At 34.1% G+C, this 23,176-nt stretch overlaps 1 protein-coding gene across 1 annotated transcript; it reads right to left on the reverse strand.

The window, feature by feature from the left end:
* Positions 1-548: 548 nt before the first annotated feature.
* Positions 549-2,019, reverse strand: LOC131145632 (vascular-related unknown protein 4-like). The gene is made up of 3 exons (XM_058094821.1): positions 1,159-2,019; positions 947-1,012; positions 549-806 (listed from the first exon to the last, which is right to left on the reverse strand). Exons 1-3 carry the CDS (start codon positions 1,543-1,545, stop codon positions 666-668), a joined length of 594 nt encoding a protein of 197 aa, XP_057950804.1. The 5' UTR covers positions 1,546-2,019; the 3' UTR covers positions 549-665.
* Positions 2,020-23,176: the final 21,157 nt, after the last annotated feature.

Here is a 23,176-nt window from a genome sequence, read left to right on the forward strand (position 1 = left end):
TTGGAGTTGCTTGCGGTAATCATCAGTTCATTGGTCTTCAAATGCTGTGTGTGTGTGTGTGTGTGTGTGTGTGTGAGTATTTTGTTCTCTTTTCCATTATTATAACCGAAAAATGCTTTGTTACATCACTTGATAGTCAGACTTCACAACTGAATTATGTGATGTGTTGACAAAAGCATTGCTTGCAGCATTAATAATATTGCGATTCTATTATTGCAACGTTATATGCTTTTGCTCTCTTTTCCTCTCCGTTCCATTACACAAAAGTCTTTGCTTGACAAAAGTCGGATCTTCAATTCATTTCCTCTTTAATTACTAAACCCATGCAGTACTCAATTTGCTTTAGAAAGTCAAGAAGAAGTAAGACTTGTCAGAGAGGAAATGATGATCGTAATTACCGCGTAGCTTGCTAGGCCGCCACATGAAATAATGGGTCTGATACATCATAATGGAACACGCCATTCTCTTCTCATGACGATTTACTTTTCCATTGTTTGTATATATTCTTAATCAATTGTTGCATATATGGGGGTGCAGAAAAATGGATCTTACTCTAACTGCAGCATATATAATTTAATTATCATTATATAATTCATCCTGCTCAAATTCAGAGAGAGAGAGAGAGAGAGAGAGAGATTTTGATAACTAATGATGGATAAATATATTCAATCAAGGTAGCTTGCTAACAATGACAAAGGGACTACGCAAAGCCCCCTTTTCTTCAGGTCTCTGCAGTCACCATCCCTCCCTACAAAACCAAATTCTTCACTTTTCTCATCCATCTGCCTAGAAGCACTTCCTCTCTCCTACAAAGCACAGAATCCAAAAACACCTTTTGTTACAAGCCATTTAGAATTCGCACCAAAATGATTAAACAAAAAAAATTGAGTAAGCTCAATTCCATGGTAATTCATTAGGATCAAATAACTCATGCTTGCTCAATTACCATTGAAATGTCTTCCATATTATCTTTCTCCTTCAAGTCCATGTCCAACTTTTTCAAATTGTAGACCTATTGAAACAAAAATAACAATTTTAAAAATTTAGTATAAAGTAATAAACAATTTTGTGTCTGAATTGAAAAGAAAAAAAAAAAACGAAGAAAAAACCCAGATGAAGCATATAAGTAGGTAGAAGGATGCTGTGATTGTTTCTGACCTTGGGACTATTAACAGGAGAGCTAGCAGTATCCTCCAAAGCATCATCATCTGCCAGAGGCCTTTTAGTTTTTCTCTTCTTAAAGCTCAGTTTACTGTCCAAAGATAACCCACGTCCTGCTGGCACCTTCACATCTTTATGGGCATACTTTGTTTTTGCAGCATAAGAAGTGGCATCTGAAACCAGAGAAGAGCTCTCATATTGATGATAATGATGATGATCGTCATCAGCATGGACAGAACTAGTCATCTGTCCTTTTTTGTTGTTGTTGTTTAGAAAATCTTCAAAGTAGATGGTCCAGCCACTCTCCTCATCAGAGGGAGCTGCACTTGTTCTTGCTTCGGAAGAGAGATCAGCTCTGCTCATAGAATCCAAGGAGCGCTCCATATCTATGTGATCAAAGTAATGATATTTGAATTAAGGAAGAAGAGGAAGAAGAAGGTTGAGATGATGAATGATGGAGTGATCAGGTGAATAAAGTTAGTTGGCCAGTTCTTGGTGAGACCTTTGTGAATAGATATATATAGCAGAGAGAGAGAAGAAGAAGAAGAAAAAGAAAAAGAAGAAGAAAAAGAAAAACATCTGATCATGATCTCATGACTTAGGAATCAGGGTGTTGCAGGTGGGGGCCAAGGGAGTTGGGGGAAGTTAAATTCAGCAACTGCAGAGAGAGAGAGAGAGAGAGAGAGAGAGAGGTTTGACATTTGGGGGGAGGGGGTTGTAGATTAGATTAGATTAGATTAAATTATTGGGAACAGAGATTTGGCAAGTTTTGTTGGAGTGCAGTACTTACCTTTCCACTATAAATACGTTGAATGAGTCAGTCACAAAATGGGCCTGTTCATCTCTGCCCATTCTCTCATCTCAAGAGAATTTGCAATATCTGTTTTATGTATGCACCATCTTCTCCTCATATTACAAAAAACCCACACACACACACACACACACACACACACACACGTGTATCTATATATTTATTCATTCACACAATTAAGATAAGTCAGGGCTATGCCTTTTGTGCCCCACGGCAAGTTAGGTTATGGGTCAGCCCCTGTACGATAGGACTCTACGCTAATCATTGTCTTGTTTGTCAATCCTCACCTTAGCATTCAATTTAAAGAATTTTACTTTTAGATTTTTACATTACGATCGAGGAGAAAATGAAATAAAATAAAAAAAAAAGCAAACAATTTGCATAAAATCAAAATAAAAAAATAAAAAAACTTTCTGGAGCTACTCAGCTATGTCTATATGCTGTTATTGATTGTGTACTGTATGGGAAAGTATGGTCAATGATTGATTGTGTGAAGGTATGGAGGGTAACTGGGTTGAGGCAGGTTTTTTTTTTTGTCAATACAGTTGGTGTTGGAGGTCTTGCTTGGTGTTGGTGAATCCTGATCAATATATAATAAGCAGAGGAAGCAAGTTTAAAGCAAGGATGTCAAAAAAGGAATAGAAGGGCTTTTGTCATTGTCAACTTTATGTATTGTTTTGGAATGCAAATGGTTTCTGAAGCCCACCTAACTTAAGTTTCTCTCTTAATCCACTTTTTTTTGTCCTACTCTTCTGACTAGGTTAATAATTTAGGCATTTTTCACCTTTCATCTAGTTCCAATGGTTGAACTTAACCACCGAGAATGATGTATATATATATATATATAATAAATGAGTAATTGCAGTTGAGCATCTATTTTTAGATAACAATATATATATATATATATATATATATATATATATATATATAAATAGAAGGTAAAAATATAAAAAATCATCTTATGTGTTTCCCATGATATGGATTCACCATCATTTTCTCTTTATTATCCCATCTAAAATGTCAAACTATCATAAAATTTTTAAATTTTAAGGTAGTATTTGGAAATATGGATATTGAGATTTGGATTTGAATTTGTATGAATTTGAAAAAAAAGCGTAATACAATTTTATATTATGTTTTATTCAAATTTACATAAATTTAGATATAAGATTTAAATTTCATACTCCCAAATGTAGGGTATGTAGTAATCCGGGAAAAAAAAAATTATTAAGTAATAGAATATAATGTAATGACATATATTAATATAATATCCTTTAATATAAAGATATAATATTATAATGTAATGATGTATATTAATATAATATCCTTTAATATAAAGATATAATATTATAATCCTATATTTTATATATAAAGGAAGTAACAAACTTTCTTTAGAAAGTTTTCCAAACCCCCCCCCCCCTCACATTTTGCTCTGTCTCTCTCCACTCTCTCTTTCTCTTTCTTAATTTTGCTTGCGTATCTTAGTCAAATTGAAAATCGAACATCATTCTCAGGTCTTAGCTCCGCTCCTCAATGTTTTAACTGGAGAGTTTTGTTGTTTGGACGTTGTAGACACCACTCTAGGACATAAGGAAGAGGAATAAATTATGTCAAATTGTTTTCAAATTTCAACCGATTAAACTCGAGTTTATAATCTTAGAAATATTATGTTAGTTGTTATTTCAAAATTCAACCAGTTAAAGTAGGTAAGGGGAATAAATTATGTCAGTTTGCTTTCAAATTTCAACCGATTAAACTGGAGTTTATAATCCTAGTGATATTATGTTAGTTGTTATTTCAAAATCCAACTGGTTAAAGTTGAGCATAGGTAAGGAAAATAGGTTATCTCAGTTTATTTTGAAGTTTTAACTGATTAAATTTGAGTATACCAATATGTGTATATTATATCAGATTTTTGAAATGAATAAGACATATGAAATTAGTGATTTTGGTATATTAAACATGTGTCTGGGAAGAAATAAAGTGAGTAGGGTTGATCATCTCCGTTTTCATTTAAAATAAATATTTTGAGTTAAGTTAATGTTGTAGAGATGATCATACCCGTATTTTCAGTAAAACATATACCAGGTATATTATGACATACTTTATCCGTTAGTTTATTAAATTATGATTTAACACTCAAATCGTGTGGTATGAGAATATTTCATTTATTATATAATTAAAGCCTATTGGGATTTTTTGTGGTAATATACTGTGAACGATATGATAATATACTGATTTCTTGAATGGTTGAGAATAACGTACATATTGTGAATTTGACGGTTTTATACCGATCATGGGGATTGTTGGAAAAATTTGGAAAAAATATTGCGAATCTTGTGTTGAGAAAATGAGATCATTTTATTTGTTTTATTGTGTAAATTGCAATATATGGTTTAAGAATCCTGATAGACCAAGTATGATGAAAGCTCGGTACCGTAGCTAAAGAGAAATATTAGTGCAGCCACACTATTGTGGAAGTGTAAACATGAAAAGTCGATTTGGCTAGAAAAGAGTTGTGTATCCTCCTGGAGTCTGGATCAGGATGTGGTAGGCAAATTGAACTTACAGATAAATTACTTTGACTTAGATGTGGTTTGATCAACCAAGCTAAGTCTAGTTTTCGGACCGCACAACCCGTCATGAGGGTTACATATGTCGTTAGTTCAAATGAGAGGTTCTTTTATACATAATTGTAGATTTATGTAAATGAGACTATTATTGAGCCGAAATTATGTTTTGAAGGAAAATGTGTATTTTTAATTATATAGGTGTGAGTTACAGTTTATAAATGCGGTTTTATTTAAAGTTAAATTAATGGAGATATTTTGTGCACACTAAAACTCATGTTAGCCATACATTGGTAATAATCTATTCCTTCTTACTGAAAGGTGTCTCATCCCAACAAATATTCCAACTATTTAGGACCTATAGAAAATCAAGCTTAGCGAGCTTTGGGAAGGGGGTGATATAATATAGTTTAGAGTAAAATACTGAATTAAGTATGTTTCTATATCTCTTGGGGTTGTAATATTGTTATTTGGAGATACCTATATGTTTGTGATGATTTAGTATTCTGGTATAGTATTTGAGGTTTATATTATTTCTGCTGCTTGAATTGAATTAATGTATGGAAAGTCTCATCCTGGATCCCAATGGGTTCGGGTCATTATAATTGTGGTATTAGAGAGTATATTCATTCCTATGTGGCACTCTAGACCCTAGTTTCGGGTTCGGGGTGTTACAAGGTAAATGTATCTATATATATTATCATTAAATGAAGGCCAAATAATAGGCATGAATTTTATGTTCAAAACACCCTTCACCTCAAATTTCTTTTTAAAATTCCGTAGTATTGCTGTCTCATTCAATATATTTGAGAAGACTTGGGCAAAGATATTTTTGTGAATTTTACAAGGCAACCCATGCTAGGTAAATGAAAAATGGCTTTTTTCTTTTTTCTTTTCTCCCAAAAATGTCCTTAAATATTCTATATCTTTGTTTCTTAAAAATACCCTTATTACCCTATACATCTTCCGTTTTTAAAAAACGCCTTTGTCACTATTTATATAACAGTAAAGACTTTCAATGCATATGTTCAAGGTGAATGTAGATACAAAGCGACATAAAATTCTTGTTCAAAAGAGAGTTTACCGTCAAGGTGAAAAAAGAAAGAAAATAAGTTATTTTATGAAAAATAAATATGCAATTATGCATCCATTGAGTTTAATGAATATGCAATTATGTGTTACCATTGATAGGGAAAATTTGTCCTCATTAGATTTTAAACTAGCACTTGAAAGTAAGAGGTATGCTCTAGTCTAGTTTCAAATGGTATAGGTAAGAGACATGCTTTCATCTCTGAGCCTCAATGGTATGTCTCACACCACTTTAGAGAGCTTAACATGACACCTTGTGATCGATGAATTGTAAATTTTTCTTTTAAGTATATGGGTCCTAAGGTAGTGTTTGGGAACTTGAATTTCAAAGGTGGATTTGGACTTTTCTGATTTTTTTTTTTTTCAAGAACACGATACAACTTTACACGATTTTTTGCCCAAATTTACATAAATTCAAATGCAATATTTGAATACTATGCACGCTTCCTAGTGTAGGATAAATCTCTTTTGTACATTAATATGTTTTTTTTTAAAAAAAATAAAAATAAAAAAATAAATAATTGATTGTGATTCCCTAATTATGATATAGGCAAACGTGATGCTCCACTAATATGTGAATAAAAGGCCACGGGTGGGGGGAGTAGGCATGGGTGCTACAAAGCTAGCTTGCTGAAAATTTTAACACCAAAATTGCAAGCATGTACATGCATTAGGTACACAGCTTAATTAAAAATTAATCTATGGTTATATCATTGTATATCATGCGAGAAGAAATAGAATATATATTAGGGAGTCTAGTTAAAGAAATAATTAAATGATGAGGTGGTGGCCTTTTGTTAACATTAGTGGGTTGAAAACAGAGACAGAGACAGGGTCACAGGGCATGTACCCATCATTTGGGTGGAATAATATATTTGACTTCTACCAAAAACAACCATTTAATAGAAGTTAAAAACACATTTTATAGAACAAATGACTTTGGCATTTTGTCTTTGTATATGCTACATACCTCCCTTTCCCTCCCCTCCCCCCTTTTAATATTTTGTTTTCTATTGTTTTGCTAATGACGGCATTGCTTTGCATGATAATTCTTGATTTCAATTGTCAATACCAACCGATTTTGAGTTTTAATAAAAAGATGTTCGTCTCTTTTTATGAGATCCGTGTCTTTTTGTTAAACTTGAAAGAAAAGGATTTGTGCGATTTTTGAAATCTTTTAAAAAAAAAGTCAATATTTTTGTTTCTGATTTTTCTATTGATGTTTTTATCTTTCTTAGTATCTTATTTTTATCAAAAAATAAATGAAGCAATTTGAATGCAACCTTAGTTTTAATCTTATATACATCAAGCATTACAACTTTTTGGAACCGACAAGATGATTTGGTATTTTCTTTTTATTCATTCCCATTGAGTTCTAAAAAGAAAACCCCTTTTGGATTAGAATTGTAGGATAGACTGGTATTTTTTTGAAAAAAAATCAATTTTTATCAATTATTCAATAATTATTAATCCTACTTTTACAAGTTAAATATCTTCAATTTGTAATAATTTGTAAAATGCATATAGTTGTATAGGGATGATAAGTTAAAAAATAAATGTGACTTGTTATTCTCAATACTATAAATTGATTTAATTAAAGTTGGAATCAAGTGCATTCTAATCTAGATTGTTTTATCTATCTTTTTATTTACTTCTTGTTATTAATTTATTTATGAATAATTTCTTTGTTAATTCAACGGTTGTACACCGAGTACAAAAAATAGAATTATTTTAGGTCGATTGACGCGATGCCTGAATAGAATTATCTTTCCGAAGCAAAGGACTTTTTTCCCTAGTAGACGTATCTTTGAAAATATTACTCTAGCGCAAGAAATGGTTCACTCAATCAACAGAAAGAGCAAATGGGAAAATGTAGTATTAAAAGTGGATATGACAAAGACTTATGATAGGGTGGGTTGGAGTTTTAATTTGGGTCTAGGAAGGTTTTGACTTTTCTAGTCAAGTTTGTAACTTAATATCAGAATATGTTGAGACCCCATGGTTTTTGATCATGATGAATAGTACATATAGGGGTTTTTTCAAGTACCAACAGGGCCTTCGGTGAGGTGATCCACTATCTCCATATTTATTTACTTTGATAGACGAGATTCTTTCTAGACTATTTATAAAAAATATTAAGGAAGGCAGGATTGAAAATTTTTATCTTCCGAGGGGAGCTCCTTTAATCTCTCATTTATTATATGCAGATGACTTGCTTGTTTTTGTTAAAGGAGAAATGAGATCTTTGAAGATACTTTTGAAGACATTGCATTTGTATGAAAGTTGGTCTGACCAAATAATAAACAAGGAAAAATCAGCTCTTTTTTTGTCCAACAAGATCAACATTTTTAAAAGAAGGGGGCTATTTTGATTGACGGGTTTTGCGGAAGGAAAATTTCCAGCGATGTACCTTGGGGCACCTTTGATTTCTGGATGCCTTACTACTAGAATGCTTGCACTGTTGGTCTCAAAATTTTGAAATAAGGTTGTGAATTGGAAGATGAGGTTGCTGTCTTAGGGAGGTCGTTTTATCCTTATTCGATATGTTTTATCATGCATGGTGATACATATGCTAGCAATTCTTTCAATTCCTTTGGTGGTGTTCAGAAATATTAATTTCATTCTCTCTTCTTTTCTCTAGGGGAAGAGTAATGGTAGGGCGAAAATGAAATGGTGTGCTTGGTCAAAGGCTTGTAAACCCTTAGATGAAGGAAGTGTTGGCGTAAGGGACCTTAATGGCATTCAAAGATCTTTTCACATGAAATTTGCTTGAAGACTTATTATGTTAGATAATCTTTGGACCCATTTCTTTAAGGCTAAATATGTAAATCAAGTCACATGACTTCAACTAATTCCACTCATGCGAGCTCTTGATTTTGGAAGACAATCTTAAAAGTTTTTCCAGAGGTATATGAGAATGTTTATGTGAAGGTTAGAGAAGGAAAAACTTCTTTTTGATCTAATAAGTGGTCGAGTAGTGGTCCCCTTGCTGAGTGTTCTTACACGGTCCAACATCCCGAGTTAAAGATTCAAGACTACTAGAGTATGAGAATTGGGATACCAATATTTTGAAAGAATTGGTAAGGGTCTCTAAAACGGATGAGATTTTGTTGTCATCTATAAAGCACAAAGCGAAGCCTAATGTGTTTATTTGGAAGTCTTCAATAAATGGAAAATTTTCAACCGCTTCGGCTTAAGAGGTGATAAAAATTAAAGGGGAGTAGTTCCTGTTAGCTTGAGTGGCTACATGATCCTAATTGTCGTATTTTGATGATAACAACCCATTAGTGGTTCTAAGTTAAACTGATCTTTGCATACTAAGCTGTGACAAACATAAGTGGCAAAATCACACAAATACAGCTTTTAGTGCAAAGATCAAGCGAACATTCTCATAGGCAAAGATTGAGTGAACATTCAAGAAGGAAAGATCAAAGTGGACAATCACTCGAAAGAACTCAAGTACATCCAATAAAGCAAATGTTAAGTCATAATGTAATGAGGGAGCGTTTAAGGTAGGAAATATTGTAACTCTTGCAGTATTGTTTTACGCATGTTTATTGAGCAAGAGTTGTGAGCAAATATTCATTTGATCAATACATTTACATTTACTGATAAAAAAAAAAAAAAAAGAGTTGAGCAAATTGCATGTGCATAATAGTTAGTAAGAGGACATAGGATATCACCAAGTCAAAAGTTCAATACTTACGAGTAATCAAAGACAAAACAAATAGTTTTATAAAAATATCCTTTAGTCAAATGTATTTTAATATGGGACAAGTTTTAAATCATCTTAGTATTATAAACTTTTATAGACTTGGTCCCGGTTAGGTCAAAGCCTCATTCAAGCACCTAAAAATCAAGTTAATGAAGAAACAGGGCAAACCGTCGACAGTTTGGCCCAGGTGCATCGACAATTTCCGAAAGAGAGTTTAATGAATTTTGGCCTAAATGAAACCGTCCACGGTTTGGGAGAAATCGTCGACGGTTTGAGGGGAAACCGTCAACGGTTTGCATCGGGATTCTAAACCCAACGACTATGAATGACTAGTTTTCAAAGTAATTAATTATTTTATAAGCCCAACGACCATAAAACGGCTAGTAGCTCAATTTGCCTATAAATACAAGTCCAAAAGCTTGTTTAAACATTGATTTAGTAATTACATATCATTTCCAAGCACACTATATTTTAGTTTATCATCTTTGTGCTCAACATCTCTCTTACTCTTTAATCTCATTGTGATTCATTACTTTGAGAGAGTTGTGTGAGGTTTGCATTGTATCAATATCAGCTCATTCAAGGAGCATTGTTATTGTAATTCATATTCATTTTGTAAGGGTTCTTTGTGAACCAAGTGTTAAAAGGATTGGTTCCCTTATTTGGGCTCTGTGTGAGCAAAAAGGATTTGTTCTCGTGTGAAGGTTCTTAGTTAATTGAATTGCAAGGATTCTTAGTAAACCTTGCTGAAAGGCTCTAGGTGAGCGTAAAGGGATTGATTCCCTTGTAGTGTAAAGGCTTCTTCGCCGGTGAAGAAGATTGTGATAGTGGATTGAGAATCCTTGAGTGTGTCTCAAGGCATGGACGTAGGGAACGGGTTGAATCACGTTAAAATCGTTTGTCAAGTTTTTCTTCCCTATGCTTTTTAATTTATATCTTGTGCATGATTTACTTTGTATATATTGTGATATAACCGTTTGTGTTTTGCCAAGATTTCATATATTGAAGAGAAAAGCGAAAATACGCAAAAGAATCTATTCACCCCCCTCTAGACTCGACTCTAGGGCTAATTGTGCCCGTGGATGAAGTGGATCTGACATAAACTACTTCCTAAGAAAGTATCCATGTGTATGTGGAAAGTCATGTTCCAATGTATTCTTGTAGATGAGAGAGTGCAGAAACTAGGAGTTGATATGGTCTCATGTTGCAACTGTTGTGTGAATAAAAAAATAGAGTCTCTCAATCATGTTCTGAGTACAAGATCCATCGCAAGTATGGTATGGAAGAGAGCAGCATCTGTCTTGGAATTTCTAAATTTTGATGTTGAACCATGAAGAGTGAAAATTAGTAGATGGTTCAAATGTGTCAAAAAATCAACCCAAAAAGGTACGATTATTGGTTTGTTACCTACTATAATTTCTTGGAAACTATGACTCAAGCATTGTAAAGCTCGTATGAAAGTTAAGTATGAGTTGGGGAATGTAGTTTGGTTATTTGCGAGGTTTTGACTCGCAAAAATTGCAGAAAGCGTGAAAGGTTCTCTACCCTCTATAGATTAGAATTTATTGGAAGAGTTTCAGGTGAAAACGAAAACGAAAACACCGAAACTTAGAACTCTTCAAAAAGTAGTCTGGTAAAAGCCTCTAGTAGGTTGGTTGAAACTAAATATTGATGGCTCTTATAAAGTAAATCCGTGTTCTTGTGGTGGTGGTGGTGGTATCATCCTCGACTCATCGGATAATATTAAGGCCACTTTTTCTGAAAAATTTGAGTCAAGTACAAACAATGAAGTGGAGTGCAAGCTTTTTCTAGTGATGTTCAGTTCTGTAAAGAGTTGGGATATTAGAATATTTATATTGAAAGCGTCTCAAAATTAGTGGTGGGATGGCTCATATATGGAATTTGTTCCTTTTAATACTTGTGAGACTTTTGGAAATTATTAAAGGAGTTACAAGGTCTTTATTTCTCTATAAAACACCAATTTAAAAAAGGTAATCAGATGACAAATTTCTTGACTCGTCAAGGTAAGGGAGGCAACATGAGGAGATATTTTGTAAGTGATGTGCTGCCAAGTAAAATAAAATGTCTCAATTCATATGGATAAAATGAGTATTCCAAGCCTTCATTTTTAATTGATATAATTTGATTTTCCTCTAGTTTATGTTTGCAGGTAATTGATATCATCTTGCAGGTAATTTGTTTATGTTTGGTTTTGATTCCATATAGACATGTTTATATTGGTTTAGTTGGATTATGGTATTGGTTTTTTTTATTATTGATTTTGATGCTTGTGATGGTTTTTATAGTTTATTTGTAATCTCATGTATCCTACTTGTGACCATAGTATTCCTCTGCCATAAGCGAGATGTATCAATAAAATTGGGGTTTTGTTAAAAAAATAAAAATCAAAAGGGAGTACAAAGATTAATAATGATACATAAAACAATTATGCATCTACCTTTCAAAAATCATTTCTTAAAATTGCCCCCTCTAATAAGAAGCACAAGTTATTGTAAGCTAATTTATTCGTTGTAGTGATTTTGTATAAGATCACAAGCCAAGCTAGACTCTAAGCCTAGTTTTCATTACACACCAAAACATCATTGAATTTATTATAAATTTAACATATAAGAATAAAAGGAACCCAAATCTATCACTTAAATTTGACATATTTTCATGTATTCTAATCTCACCATATTTAATTCCACAAGCCAAACATGATGTAAATGACCCCTTTCATAAAGTACATGGAATTTCTTAGCTCCCCACCCTCTATTACTCTAGGTTATACCTACTAACTTTTTTCCATTGACCTCTCAACAAATACCTATATCCACTTGCCAAGGAGATGAAATCCTTTAAAGTGCCTGATCTTAGCCATCCCATTTTTAAAGTAGATGGAGTTTTCTACCCTCTTCACTGCTGCCCCACAAGGATTTTCTTAGTAATCTTTCGATTTTATTTCAAAAAAATTATAGGGATGCTAGCCACAGGGCTTTTCAACAGTGAAACCTTCCACCATTTGACAAGTAGTGCTTCTTCCACGGTTCCACACAGCTAGCACATTTTGTTAAGTTCTCAAGAAACAATCCCAGCCTGTTGTAGATTTGAAGTTTGCAACTTGTGGCATTCCCAAGTACTGTACTGGAAGCCACCCTACTCTGCTGCATCCATGAGTAGCTGCTATCAATTTTACATGTCCCACACCTCCCACGAGTATGATTTCAATTTTTTTTTATTATTATTTTTTAAAACATTCACTCAGAGGACAACTGCAGTTTCAAAACGCAAAGAAACAGAGTTATGACAAATTGTCTTTGTCAACACAATAGAGAAGGCCTCTCTACTAATAATAAATATATAGGGATGCAGGTGTATCCTTTTCAACATAGAGAGTAGAGAGAGGGCCTCTCTACAATATTAAATAGATAGGGATGCATGCGTATCCTTTCCAACATAGAGTGAGGGCCTCTCTAACAATAATAAATAGATAAGGATGCTTATATATGGATATTTTAAGATGTTAAAACATATATGGAAGAAAGAGTTATATGAGGTTATGGGCTAATCGCCTTCAACTATACGTTTTAACACAAGATAGCAAGCTTCTACAACAAGAATAAACGGAGGGATTCATACAATAGTAGTCACTAATTTTATTTTTCAAATTTATAATTTGAGCGAGGATTTTTTAAGATGATTAAAACTAAACACTAAAGAAACAATTATAGGTAGTTGTGGGATAATTTTGAATTAGTGTTTGAACATACATGCATTAGTTTATAAGTAATGAGCTAGTTATGAAATACCTAATTTTCCCTATATTATCATTAGCTTTATAATTCAAACAATATTTATACAAAGATATTTAAGGAAACAAACGTGAGGGCGAAAAATCCATTCCAGCTATGAAATACCTAATTTTTCCTATATTATCATTAGATTTATAATTCAAACAATATTTATATAAGGATATTTTAGGAGATAAAAAAAAAAAAAGTGAAGACCAAACTCGAAAAATCCCTTCTATATGTAAGGATTTTTTTTTCATTTTTCCTTAAAAAAAATCTAGTACTTATCCATTATCATGCATAGTAAAAGCTTTCTCAAATTGAATCTGCTAAAAGATTTAAATGACCCACTAACTTGTGAAAAGTTACCAAAGAATCTTAGAAGTTGAATGTGCTTAGTAAAATGACGTATCTGTAGTATCGTTTTACTTATTGTGCATGATAGAACCTATAACTTCATTCACAAGAAGTAGTGCATATACATCATTGTACCATTCACATTTGAGAATTTTTTCATACCTCTCTCCCACACTACTCAGCTTCTCTTGAAACCGTTCAAGAGGAAAAAATATTGAAATATCTTATGCTTTTGGGTGCTGACAAATTTAGTTGACAGGAAGCAATAACGTTAGGCAGCCTAATTCACCTGCACAGACACTACTTTCTAATTTTGCTCCTTGTTAAAGGGAACAAACTTTAAGATGCACAAATCCAAGGCCACACGACATATAAAAGGGCAATTAACAAGACAGTACCCACCCTAATACTAAGCATCTCCTCACAAGGGCATTGGAACAAAACAAAACCTAAGGAGGGGCAACCTTATCTCTTCACATGTGAATAAAGAGCACTCAAACCAAACTATTAAGTTATGAACCATGTCAACCAGGGAAAAAATATCAAAAAATTTCCTAATGTAGGATGGTTAAGCTGAAGAAATATCAAGAGGATGAACTTTCCCATAAGAGCAGCTTGGAATCCCATGTTGTCTCCATTGTGGGAGTACCTTGCATATGTAGGACAATTGGTGAGAGGTCATGTCCAGCCAGTGTCCCTCCACAACCCCATTTTATTGCCTTCTTGTTGCAATTTCCTATCTAGCCTTCAATGTCTCTTAGCTGTATTCATTTAACCTTTCACAAACTCAGACACCATCTCCAGAACCCTTTTTAAAATTACAATCCAAAACTCGCCCCACCTATTCTCCTTTCCAGGATGGTTGCCACGCTATGCCATCTTTCATTCAATGACCTGTGAATATTGACTCAGCAGTTCCTCAATGACATTCTCTCTCGGATGGAGAATCTGTATGCTTTCCCCTTTTTCAATAAATAATTTTTATTTGCTAAGCATGGGCTCTGATGCCTCTCCTGATCCCCATATCTCTTTTTCTCATAAACCTAGCCACCCAGCCCTGCACACATTATTTATTGGGCTTGATGAAGTTACCCATGGTGGAATGCTGGCATGAAAAACCATTTTTTCAAGTGCCTAACTTTTTTTATTTACTGTTTAAAGGGGAGAATAGAGGACTCAGGAGAGCTGTGTGCGTGCGTGGGAGCCATGTATTGCAGCTTGCATATGGGTGATCTATATAAGCCTTATGGGTGACAATAATTTAATTTCCAAGTTTTCTCCATGGACTTGAATTGAAGGAATTTGAGAGATGGGGCTAATTTTCAATGACAAGTGAATTGAAAGCACCACTTGGTGGGGGGGGGGGGGGTGTTCTAAGATGACATGACCTCACGAGGTACTGTTCCTAAGTTTAGGTCAAATGCTTTGTATTTTCCTCTTCAAAGAAGGCAATCCAATTAGGGTTATGGTCATTATCAGGAGTTGGAAAGGCACTGTTCCTAAGTTTAGGTCAAATGCTCTGTATTTTCCTCTTCAAAGAAGGCAATCCAATTGGGATTATGGTCATTATCTGGAGTTGGAAACATATGAATGAACAGGCACATGGGCTTTCATGCACGTGTGCTGGGTGGACCAATGGCTGCGCACATGCATGCACATGTGAAGTTGCACATGCGGACAGATGACTCCCCACACATTAGGTGACAATATTGGAGTTGGGAAATCAATTACTCTGGGAACAGTCAAGATTGGGTCCAAAATATTTGTAGGCTGTACAATAGGGAGTAACCCCATCTATCCCATACCCATAATATATCTCAATTTGGCTATTTAAGTGTCTAATAATATCCCTTACTGGGAAAAATATTAGAGATTTTTTTAGTTCCAATGAACACGTCTTTTTTTATTTTTTGATACATGGAAGTTTTGACCTAAACCAATACTCCAAACTGATCTTACCACCAGACCATGGCCTTAATGATATTAATATATACACTCCTAATAGATTGAATGAAAAACATAAGCCATTTCTCCTTCCCAATTAAAATTTACAAAATAACAAGTACAGGCTTTTGAAAACTAATTATCAAAAGCAAGCGCCACATACATATATATGCCTAAAGTGCAGGTTAAGATTGGTCCCTTTCTGTGCAACAAACCTCAAAGAGAAATCCCAACCCAAACAACGTGTTACAAAACCAACAAGCATGTTTGTCAGTTTGTGGAAAGGCAATTACTACAGTAGATATAACGTAGGTAACTAGCAACGGGGCAGATAACTGTACCAATGTCTATCGGCCTGATTACATGTGCATTCAAGATGCATGTACTGAAGCAGGGCTATATGAACCCTAAATATATGTAGCATATATAAAAGGTTCCTTATAAAACAAAGGCAATGACTCCGGTGGGTACCCAGGGTGCACACTGCACATGCATGCATTCTTACCGGTCCAATGGTTGTACTGAATGATTCATCAGAAGCCTACTGCCTAGTCATCTGTTAGTTGTCATTTTGTAATATGTTGCATTTCTGAGGACTTTAAGGCTCCATTTATTCCTGTGCAAAAAAAGACAAAAAAATTTGAAAGAAGTATGTGTAAAGATCTTTTTACCAAGGAAAACAAAGGCAGTGAGGATAGTAATGCTTTTGCAGACATGTATACTTACAAATAACTGATCAAAAATGAATTGGTCAATTAAGTTCAATTACCTGTTTTTCATCAATTCTCATGCACAACCCAAGTTTGTCTTACATGGGGGTTTTTTTTTTTTAAACTCCTGTTCCTCTTACCATTTTGTGGATCCTCAATCAACACCCAGAATCCGTCAATTTTTAAAACTTCTCTATCTTTTTCGTCAATTCTTATTTAGTGCACAGTATTTTATATATATATATATATATATATTATATTCCAAGTAATTTTTGCCCTAATGTCTTTTGAAAGGCCATGCACAATATGGTGACAGGTTTTTTCGCTTTAACTTTTTCTTGAAAACCTGTGCAAGGCATGGGCATGTTCCTGGGTTAGATATGATGCCCAAGGCAGGCGAAGGCAGATTACTGAGCCATGAGATCTACTTTGTTAAGATTTGGTTCATATGTATGAAAATGTTTGCACCTGCAATTTCTATAAATTGTTTATACAAGTGAAACTCGTTTAATTCAATGAGTATTCAAATTCAATTCAGAAATTGGTGTTTTAACTATATCTATGATCCAAAATGTTTACTCGCTCTAATCAGTGTTGAAGATCCTGTGAGGCCAATGACATTTTAATTTATGCCAAATATACACATTTAGGTTCGTGTTAAGAATCTATGCTACATTTTATTTATTTATTTATTTTTTTGGGGAGGGGAGGGGGTAATCAGATCTGTTGAGCCTTGAGCTACACAATAGAACATAACCTTTTCCCTACCTCTTACCTTTCAACACAGCCCCCATGCCCCAAAAAACAACAGGGAAAAAAAAAACCCCCATCCCATCCTAATGGGATATGAACATAGGACTTCCAGTTAGATATCTCAATTTCAAGCATTTGCGAGTCACAGGCAACATACTGGACTAAAATTGCCAGTCACTCCTTAGCTCTTCTGGAAGGCTGTTTTGATTTCCTTTGTAGTATGGTTTCTGTATAAAAAAGTTTTTGAGTTCAAAATTTTGACAACTTAAAAAAAAAAATGATTGCATGATTGTGAAGTTTTAAAGATAAAGACTTTGTATAAAAAGCTTCAATTTTATGAAAACTGTTCTAAATAGTAAAATAAATGAGATTTTGTTGATCCACATGGAGAAAACACACAAAATCTGCTACACCATACCTAGCCCAACTCTCCCACCTCTTTCTTTTGTAGATTTGAAGGGAAACATCATGCAACTCATGCAACACTCTGAACCTAGCCCCTAAAAATTTAACGGTGTTACTAACAGTTTGCATTTGATAAAAGACAAAATATCCTCAAATGAACTGGCAATTTTTACCCTTGATTTTCCCATTCACCCCTTGATTCCCCTCTTCTCCAATCCAAATTGTGTCTAATTGCACCTGCCAACCTTCTACTTATTGCAAGTAATAAGCATGTCTAGCGAGGGGAAAAAAGGCATACATTCTGTTGGGCATTAAAAGCTTCTACATAAAATAGGTCCAATTGTTAGTCCCATAATAGCATAAACACAATTAAAATGCAGCAAAAACAAGTTACAGAGAAAAAAGGTACATGTATTTAATTAAGCATAAAGGATCTAGTGTAAAATAAATATGTCACATAATCATATGACCTACAAACCATGATGAGGAAAAAGCAGTCAAAGACATTGTTTAAGCAACATTTGGGAAATAGAACAAGCATGGTTAAGCAACTTCAGACATACACATATACACTACTAAGGCCTTGTTTCATAACATTAAGTATTCTCTTTACATGGAATAAGACCCAAATTTCGTGAACCAATTAAGAACTAGTTTGGCACTGGAAAATAAATAGCTTAAGTTATTTGGTAATGGATTTGTCTAAGCATAAGAATACACATGAAAAAATAGCCTAAGTTTGGTAATTGGTTTGTCTAAAGATAAGAATTTGCATATTTTTACCTAGCCCTTGAAAAATGTAAGCTCATTGTTGTTTGAGAACCTGAACATATAGAAAAAATATGGAGAAAAACAAAGAATTGGAGATAAGATAACATGACAAAACTTATAGATCAAATAACACAAAAAATTAGAATACAAAAAAAAGTAATTATAAAAAAAATTTGCAGAAGATTGCAGAAGAATTACAGAAGCCTGCCCCTGCCCCTCAAAAAATAATATCAAATAATCCATTGGGCGGGTGCCCAGTGCCCTATGATCTTCAATGAAGCTACATTCGTTTGGAGTCATCCAACCCCAAGCAAGGAACAAGAGGAGGCATCATTTCTTACTATTGCTGGAAAAGAGAAGGGAAGGAGGGATTAAGACTCGAAAGTGGTGGAGCAGAGCCATGGAAGAGGTTGGCTGTCATTTGCAGTGAAGTTTCCAGAGAAGGAGTGGTAGCAGGATTATGAGTCACCACAGGTATGTGTGTCGAAGGTGATGAGGATTTTTTTTTTTTTTTAGTAACAAAAGAAGATGATTTCATAAAAGAAAAAAGAATGCACAACAAGAATAAGAAATCCTCCGGGAAAAAAAGAAAGAGGAGAAAACATCAATTAAACCAACAAAAAATAACCAATCCCATTGTATGCCAGAGAAGCTCACTCTTTAAAGCACCCCGAAGCAACTCATTCAGAGAAGCTAAGTAATGAATCTTGATCCATAACAAAGAAATATTCAACTCTTCCAAGAAAAAATATGCACATTAAGTTCCACGATCCAAACAAAAACCCCACAATACTGCGAAAATGCACATCTCCATAATGCTACGACATCCTTCTTCCAACCAAAGCCAAAGAAATAGGAAAAAGCTATCTCCCAAGTTCGGGCAAACCCAACTTTCTCCCAATAAACCAAAAAGTTTTTCCACATTTTCCACGCAAAATCACAGTGCAAAAATAAATGAGAAGCTGTTTTTGAACTGTTAAAGCATAAAAAGCACACATCTGGAGAAAGTGCCTTTGTAGTCCCCCTACTCTGCTACATATTATTCGCGTTAACTCAATATACAACCAGCCAAATAAAAGCCAACTTTTGGGGAATTTTTTAGCCTTTCAAATTTTTTTATGGAGTGGTAAGGGTAAAGTTTTTAGCACTAGTTAAAAGGTCACAACAAGATTTGCAAGAATAAACCCCTGAAGAACCCAAAGATCATGAAAGACTATTTGCTCCAGAGAAGGGGTGACATAATCCAACAACATCAACAAAGAAGAAAGCTCAACCACCTCCCTATCTTAGAGATTTCTGCAAAAGTGGAAATCTTGAGAAGATAAGGACCATCCAAAACCAAAAAAGATGAAATAATGGCATTATACCTTGAACTCAAGCGACAAAGATGAGGAAAAGAAATGGACAAAAATTTCCAAGATCCAAACCCCCTCCAATTTAGACCTATGCCAGATGTTGGGGTGGAAAATGAAGGGCAGGGAGAGCAATCATGAGTGATAAGTGTCACTGAATTGGTCAGCAACGCAACAAAGCCTGACTGAATAAGAGGCTTTCAGTAGTTATTAAGTGACGTTACCAAATGACAACTGGTTCACTTAATTCTCACCCTATAACAGATGGGTCATATTAAGAGGCCAACTGGTGCAAGCAAACACAACCTTAGCCACCGATTCTATAAGTGTGAGTTCAACATTAAAATAAAAACAGGTTCCCAGCACATTCAACTCCCAGCATTTCAACTCAAAGCACAATATCTATCATTACAACAAAATCAAATTGCCATTCCAATGACCAGAATGAGGACTAAATCCAACAGTAAGATGATTAAAATCCCTACACTCGCATAATGAACATTTGGGAACCTGCAAAACAAATAATTGATCAATAAAACCATGAAATCCATCACAAGGATGTCAAGTTTACAGCTCAAAGTTAAATCTCATCATACCGACTATATTTTTTTCTAGAAAATAACACACCATCTAGGTTGAAAATTTTCACCCTCTATTATCCAAATGAGCACAAAAGAACAGGGAAAGCAAGCTCATTTAAGCAGTTTTTTTGGGCTTCTTTAAGAGGCTGCATCATCCAATAAAGAGTCAGGCAACTTTCAGATCTATGCTTAAAGTTATTTTTGTCAAGGCCAGTTTGAGAAGCAACACAAGACTCAGTTGCTTGATGCGGCTGCAAGTCCTAATAATTCAGATTAGAGTAAACCCCACCAAACCAGTCATCATGAACTAGAAAGACAAGATTAAACAAGTAAAAATGTGTTCTACAATGGAATATTCAAATTAAGACAATGGGCAAGAGAATATATTTCTGATCTAGATAAGAAAGCACTAAATAACAAAAAAAAAATTTCTAAGCCAAGTACTAAAAATATATGGAAGCTATAATTACTTGCTGTATGGAAAGTTCTTCAAACGGCAAACAGAAAAAATATGGGATACAAAAGTTGTGCTAGTTTTTGGGGTTAGTGATTTGTATTAAGGACTTGCAATGCACATGGGCAAAGCAACATGAAATAGAATGGTTTGGGAAACTCAAATTCTGATGTGTAGTTAGGGACTTCCACAGCTATGTGAGAGGAAGTTGCTGGTAAACATAAGGAGTTGAAACAAAAAAGACACAGAAAGTAAATAATTATAATAATAAATAAAGAATTAGACAAAGCCAAAGAAAAAAAATCATGTATTTGCATGCATGAGCGCACACAACCAAAAAGATAAAGAGGGCATTCAATAAGTCTCTCGTAGAGTTCCTATGTATTATGATCTTTCGATACCATGTGTCTTACAAAGAAAGATTAGCACCCGATAACTTTCAAGGTGGAACAAATAACAACCAAATAGATTTTTACTTAACTAGGACAGTCGATGACCATTATCCTATGAATGTAAAATTATCCAAGGTGAAAATCTAAGTACATGGTGCAGGATCCTAGTGCTAGGTACATGCATCGGGAAAATGGATGAGAAAGGGTAAAATAGGTCAGTCTAAGAAAACTAGGCGGTAGAACTTGAAGGAGAAAATATAATAGAGTTTAAGAACACAATGATGAAAATGGTGATTTTGGCAATAGAAGATAATGTGAACATAAACACCTTATCATATAAGGCTATATTTGAATATAGCAAAACAGGTGTTATTTGAATCAAATGGATGAGGCAGTTTGTGGTGGAATGAGGATGGCCAAAAAAAGCAGTTAGAAACAAGAAATAGTATGCGACGTGGCAATATGTAGAAAAATTACAAATTTTGAGAAGTGTAGAGGTAAAAAACAAATACAAAGAAAATTGCAGATTGATCTAAACTTATAGCTTACAATAAATTGAATACCTGCTTTAACTAAAAATGAGGACTGCATAAACTTGCTAGAGCTAGAGAAAGTAAGAGTAGAAACCTAGGCAATATCAAGCATATAAAAAGTTAGGATGATGGTGTTAGTTAAAGAAGAAGATATAAACGAAACGAAAATGGAGAAATTATTTTAGTAAGCTGTTTAACAAAAATCAAGTAGAAGGCCTTAATTCAAAATTGACAAATAAGAAGAAAAAAAAAAAAGCTAAAAATTTAGGCTATAATTTTAAAATTTGAGTGAGAAGCAGACCTAGTAGAGCACCTATAAGGAGGAGTGAGTTAGTTATTGTGTCTAGCATGAAAAGGGGTAGGGGTAGGCCTAAAAAAACTTGGAATGAGGTAGTGAGGAAGGATTTATTTGCTCTTAATCTAATAGAGGAAAACGCTCTTGATCGAGTGAATTGGCGGAAAAAGGATTCATGTAGCCGACCCCACCTAGTGGGACTTGAGGTTTGTTGTTGTTGTAAAATTTGAGTGAATGAAAAAAAAAAAAAAAACTGATTTCCTTTTTTTTAAAAAGACATGAGGCCAAATGGTATCCCTATTGAGCTTAAAAAAATATTAGCATATAATGGAGTATTATGGTTGACTAGCTTATTAATCTAGCTTACAAGGTCTAAGAAGATGTCAAATGAGTGGAGGAAAAACATTTTAGTTGCCAATATGCAAAACTGAAAATACTATAATAACTGCAGTGGAGTTAAACCTATGAGTCATACAATAAAGCTTTATGATAAGGGTAATTGAACAAAGACTAAGATAAGAAATAAGATTAACAATAAATTTGGTTTATGCTCAAGATTAACAACAGAGGCTATACATCTATTCACTACTGGGAAAGTTTAGGGAAAAGATTAAAGATTTGACACAGTTTAAAAAAGAAAGCCTACCATACGGAACCAAGGGAAGTTTAGTGGTAGGCTCTAGAAAAGAAATAAATCAGTAGTAGAAAAAAATATGCCTATGATATATAAAAACTAAGAGTATGCATAATAGGGATCATGTGGTCATGAGAAACTAGGGAATTCTCAATCACAATAGGTCTATATCAGGATCTACTTTTGAGTCCTTATGTCTTATGGATGTATGAAGTTACCAGATAATGACAAATCCAAAATGAGGTTCCTTGGCATATGTTGTTTGTGAACAATATATATGAAACCAAAGATGAAGTAGAATCTAAGCTTGAGCTATGGAGAGATGCTTTAAAATCTAGCACTTCCGAGATATGTAAAAGAAATATAAATACATGAAATGCAATTTTAAGACTTCTTGTAGGAATAATGAAGAAAATACTAAGCTGCATGTTTAAGAAATTACTAGTAGTATATTTCGTAACGTTAAAGCTTGATATACATTGTTGACCCACAACCTAATAGCTTAAGCTTTTAGGTAAAGTGGTAATCTAACATGGTATCAGAGCTGGTTACCAATAGGTCCTAAATTTTAGTCTTGTTGCCTTCATTTATTGTGTGGTGTTTAAAAAAATTAATGTGTTCCCTATCATGGGTGTTATTTATCATGTGTTTATCTCTCCATGTGCTGTCGGACTGCACGTGTGGGGGAATGTTAAAGCTTGATATATATTGTTGGCCTAAGCTTTTAGATAAAATAGTAATCTAACAGTTACCTTGGAGCAATTATGCAAACAAAAGGTGATATTGAAGATGATATGTAGAAAAGATGGTCCATCAGAATAGACAAGTGCATCCAGTGGGTTATATAACCATAAATGC

The sequence above is a fragment of the Malania oleifera genome, chromosome 1, assembly GCF_029873635.1.
Source record: "Malania oleifera isolate guangnan ecotype guangnan chromosome 1, ASM2987363v1, whole genome shotgun sequence".
In the NCBI taxonomy this organism is placed as follows: Eukaryota; Viridiplantae; Streptophyta; class Magnoliopsida; order Santalales; family Ximeniaceae; genus Malania; species Malania oleifera.

Bases quoted from the DNA above. Each gene is read 5' to 3' on its own strand.
- LOC131145632 (XM_058094821.1), bottom strand. From the start codon at position 1,545: ATGGAGCGCTCCTTGGATTCTATGAGCAGAGCTGATCTCTCTTCCGAA. The intron at 1,013-1,158 runs GTCAGAAACAAT...TTGTTTCAATAG, and splicing joins CTCCTGTTAATAGTCCCAAG to GTCTACAATTTGAAAAAGTT. The intron at 807-946 runs GTAATTGAGCAA...TGTGCTTTGTAG, and splicing joins ATATGGAAGACATTTCAATG to GAGAGAGGAAGTGCTTCTAG.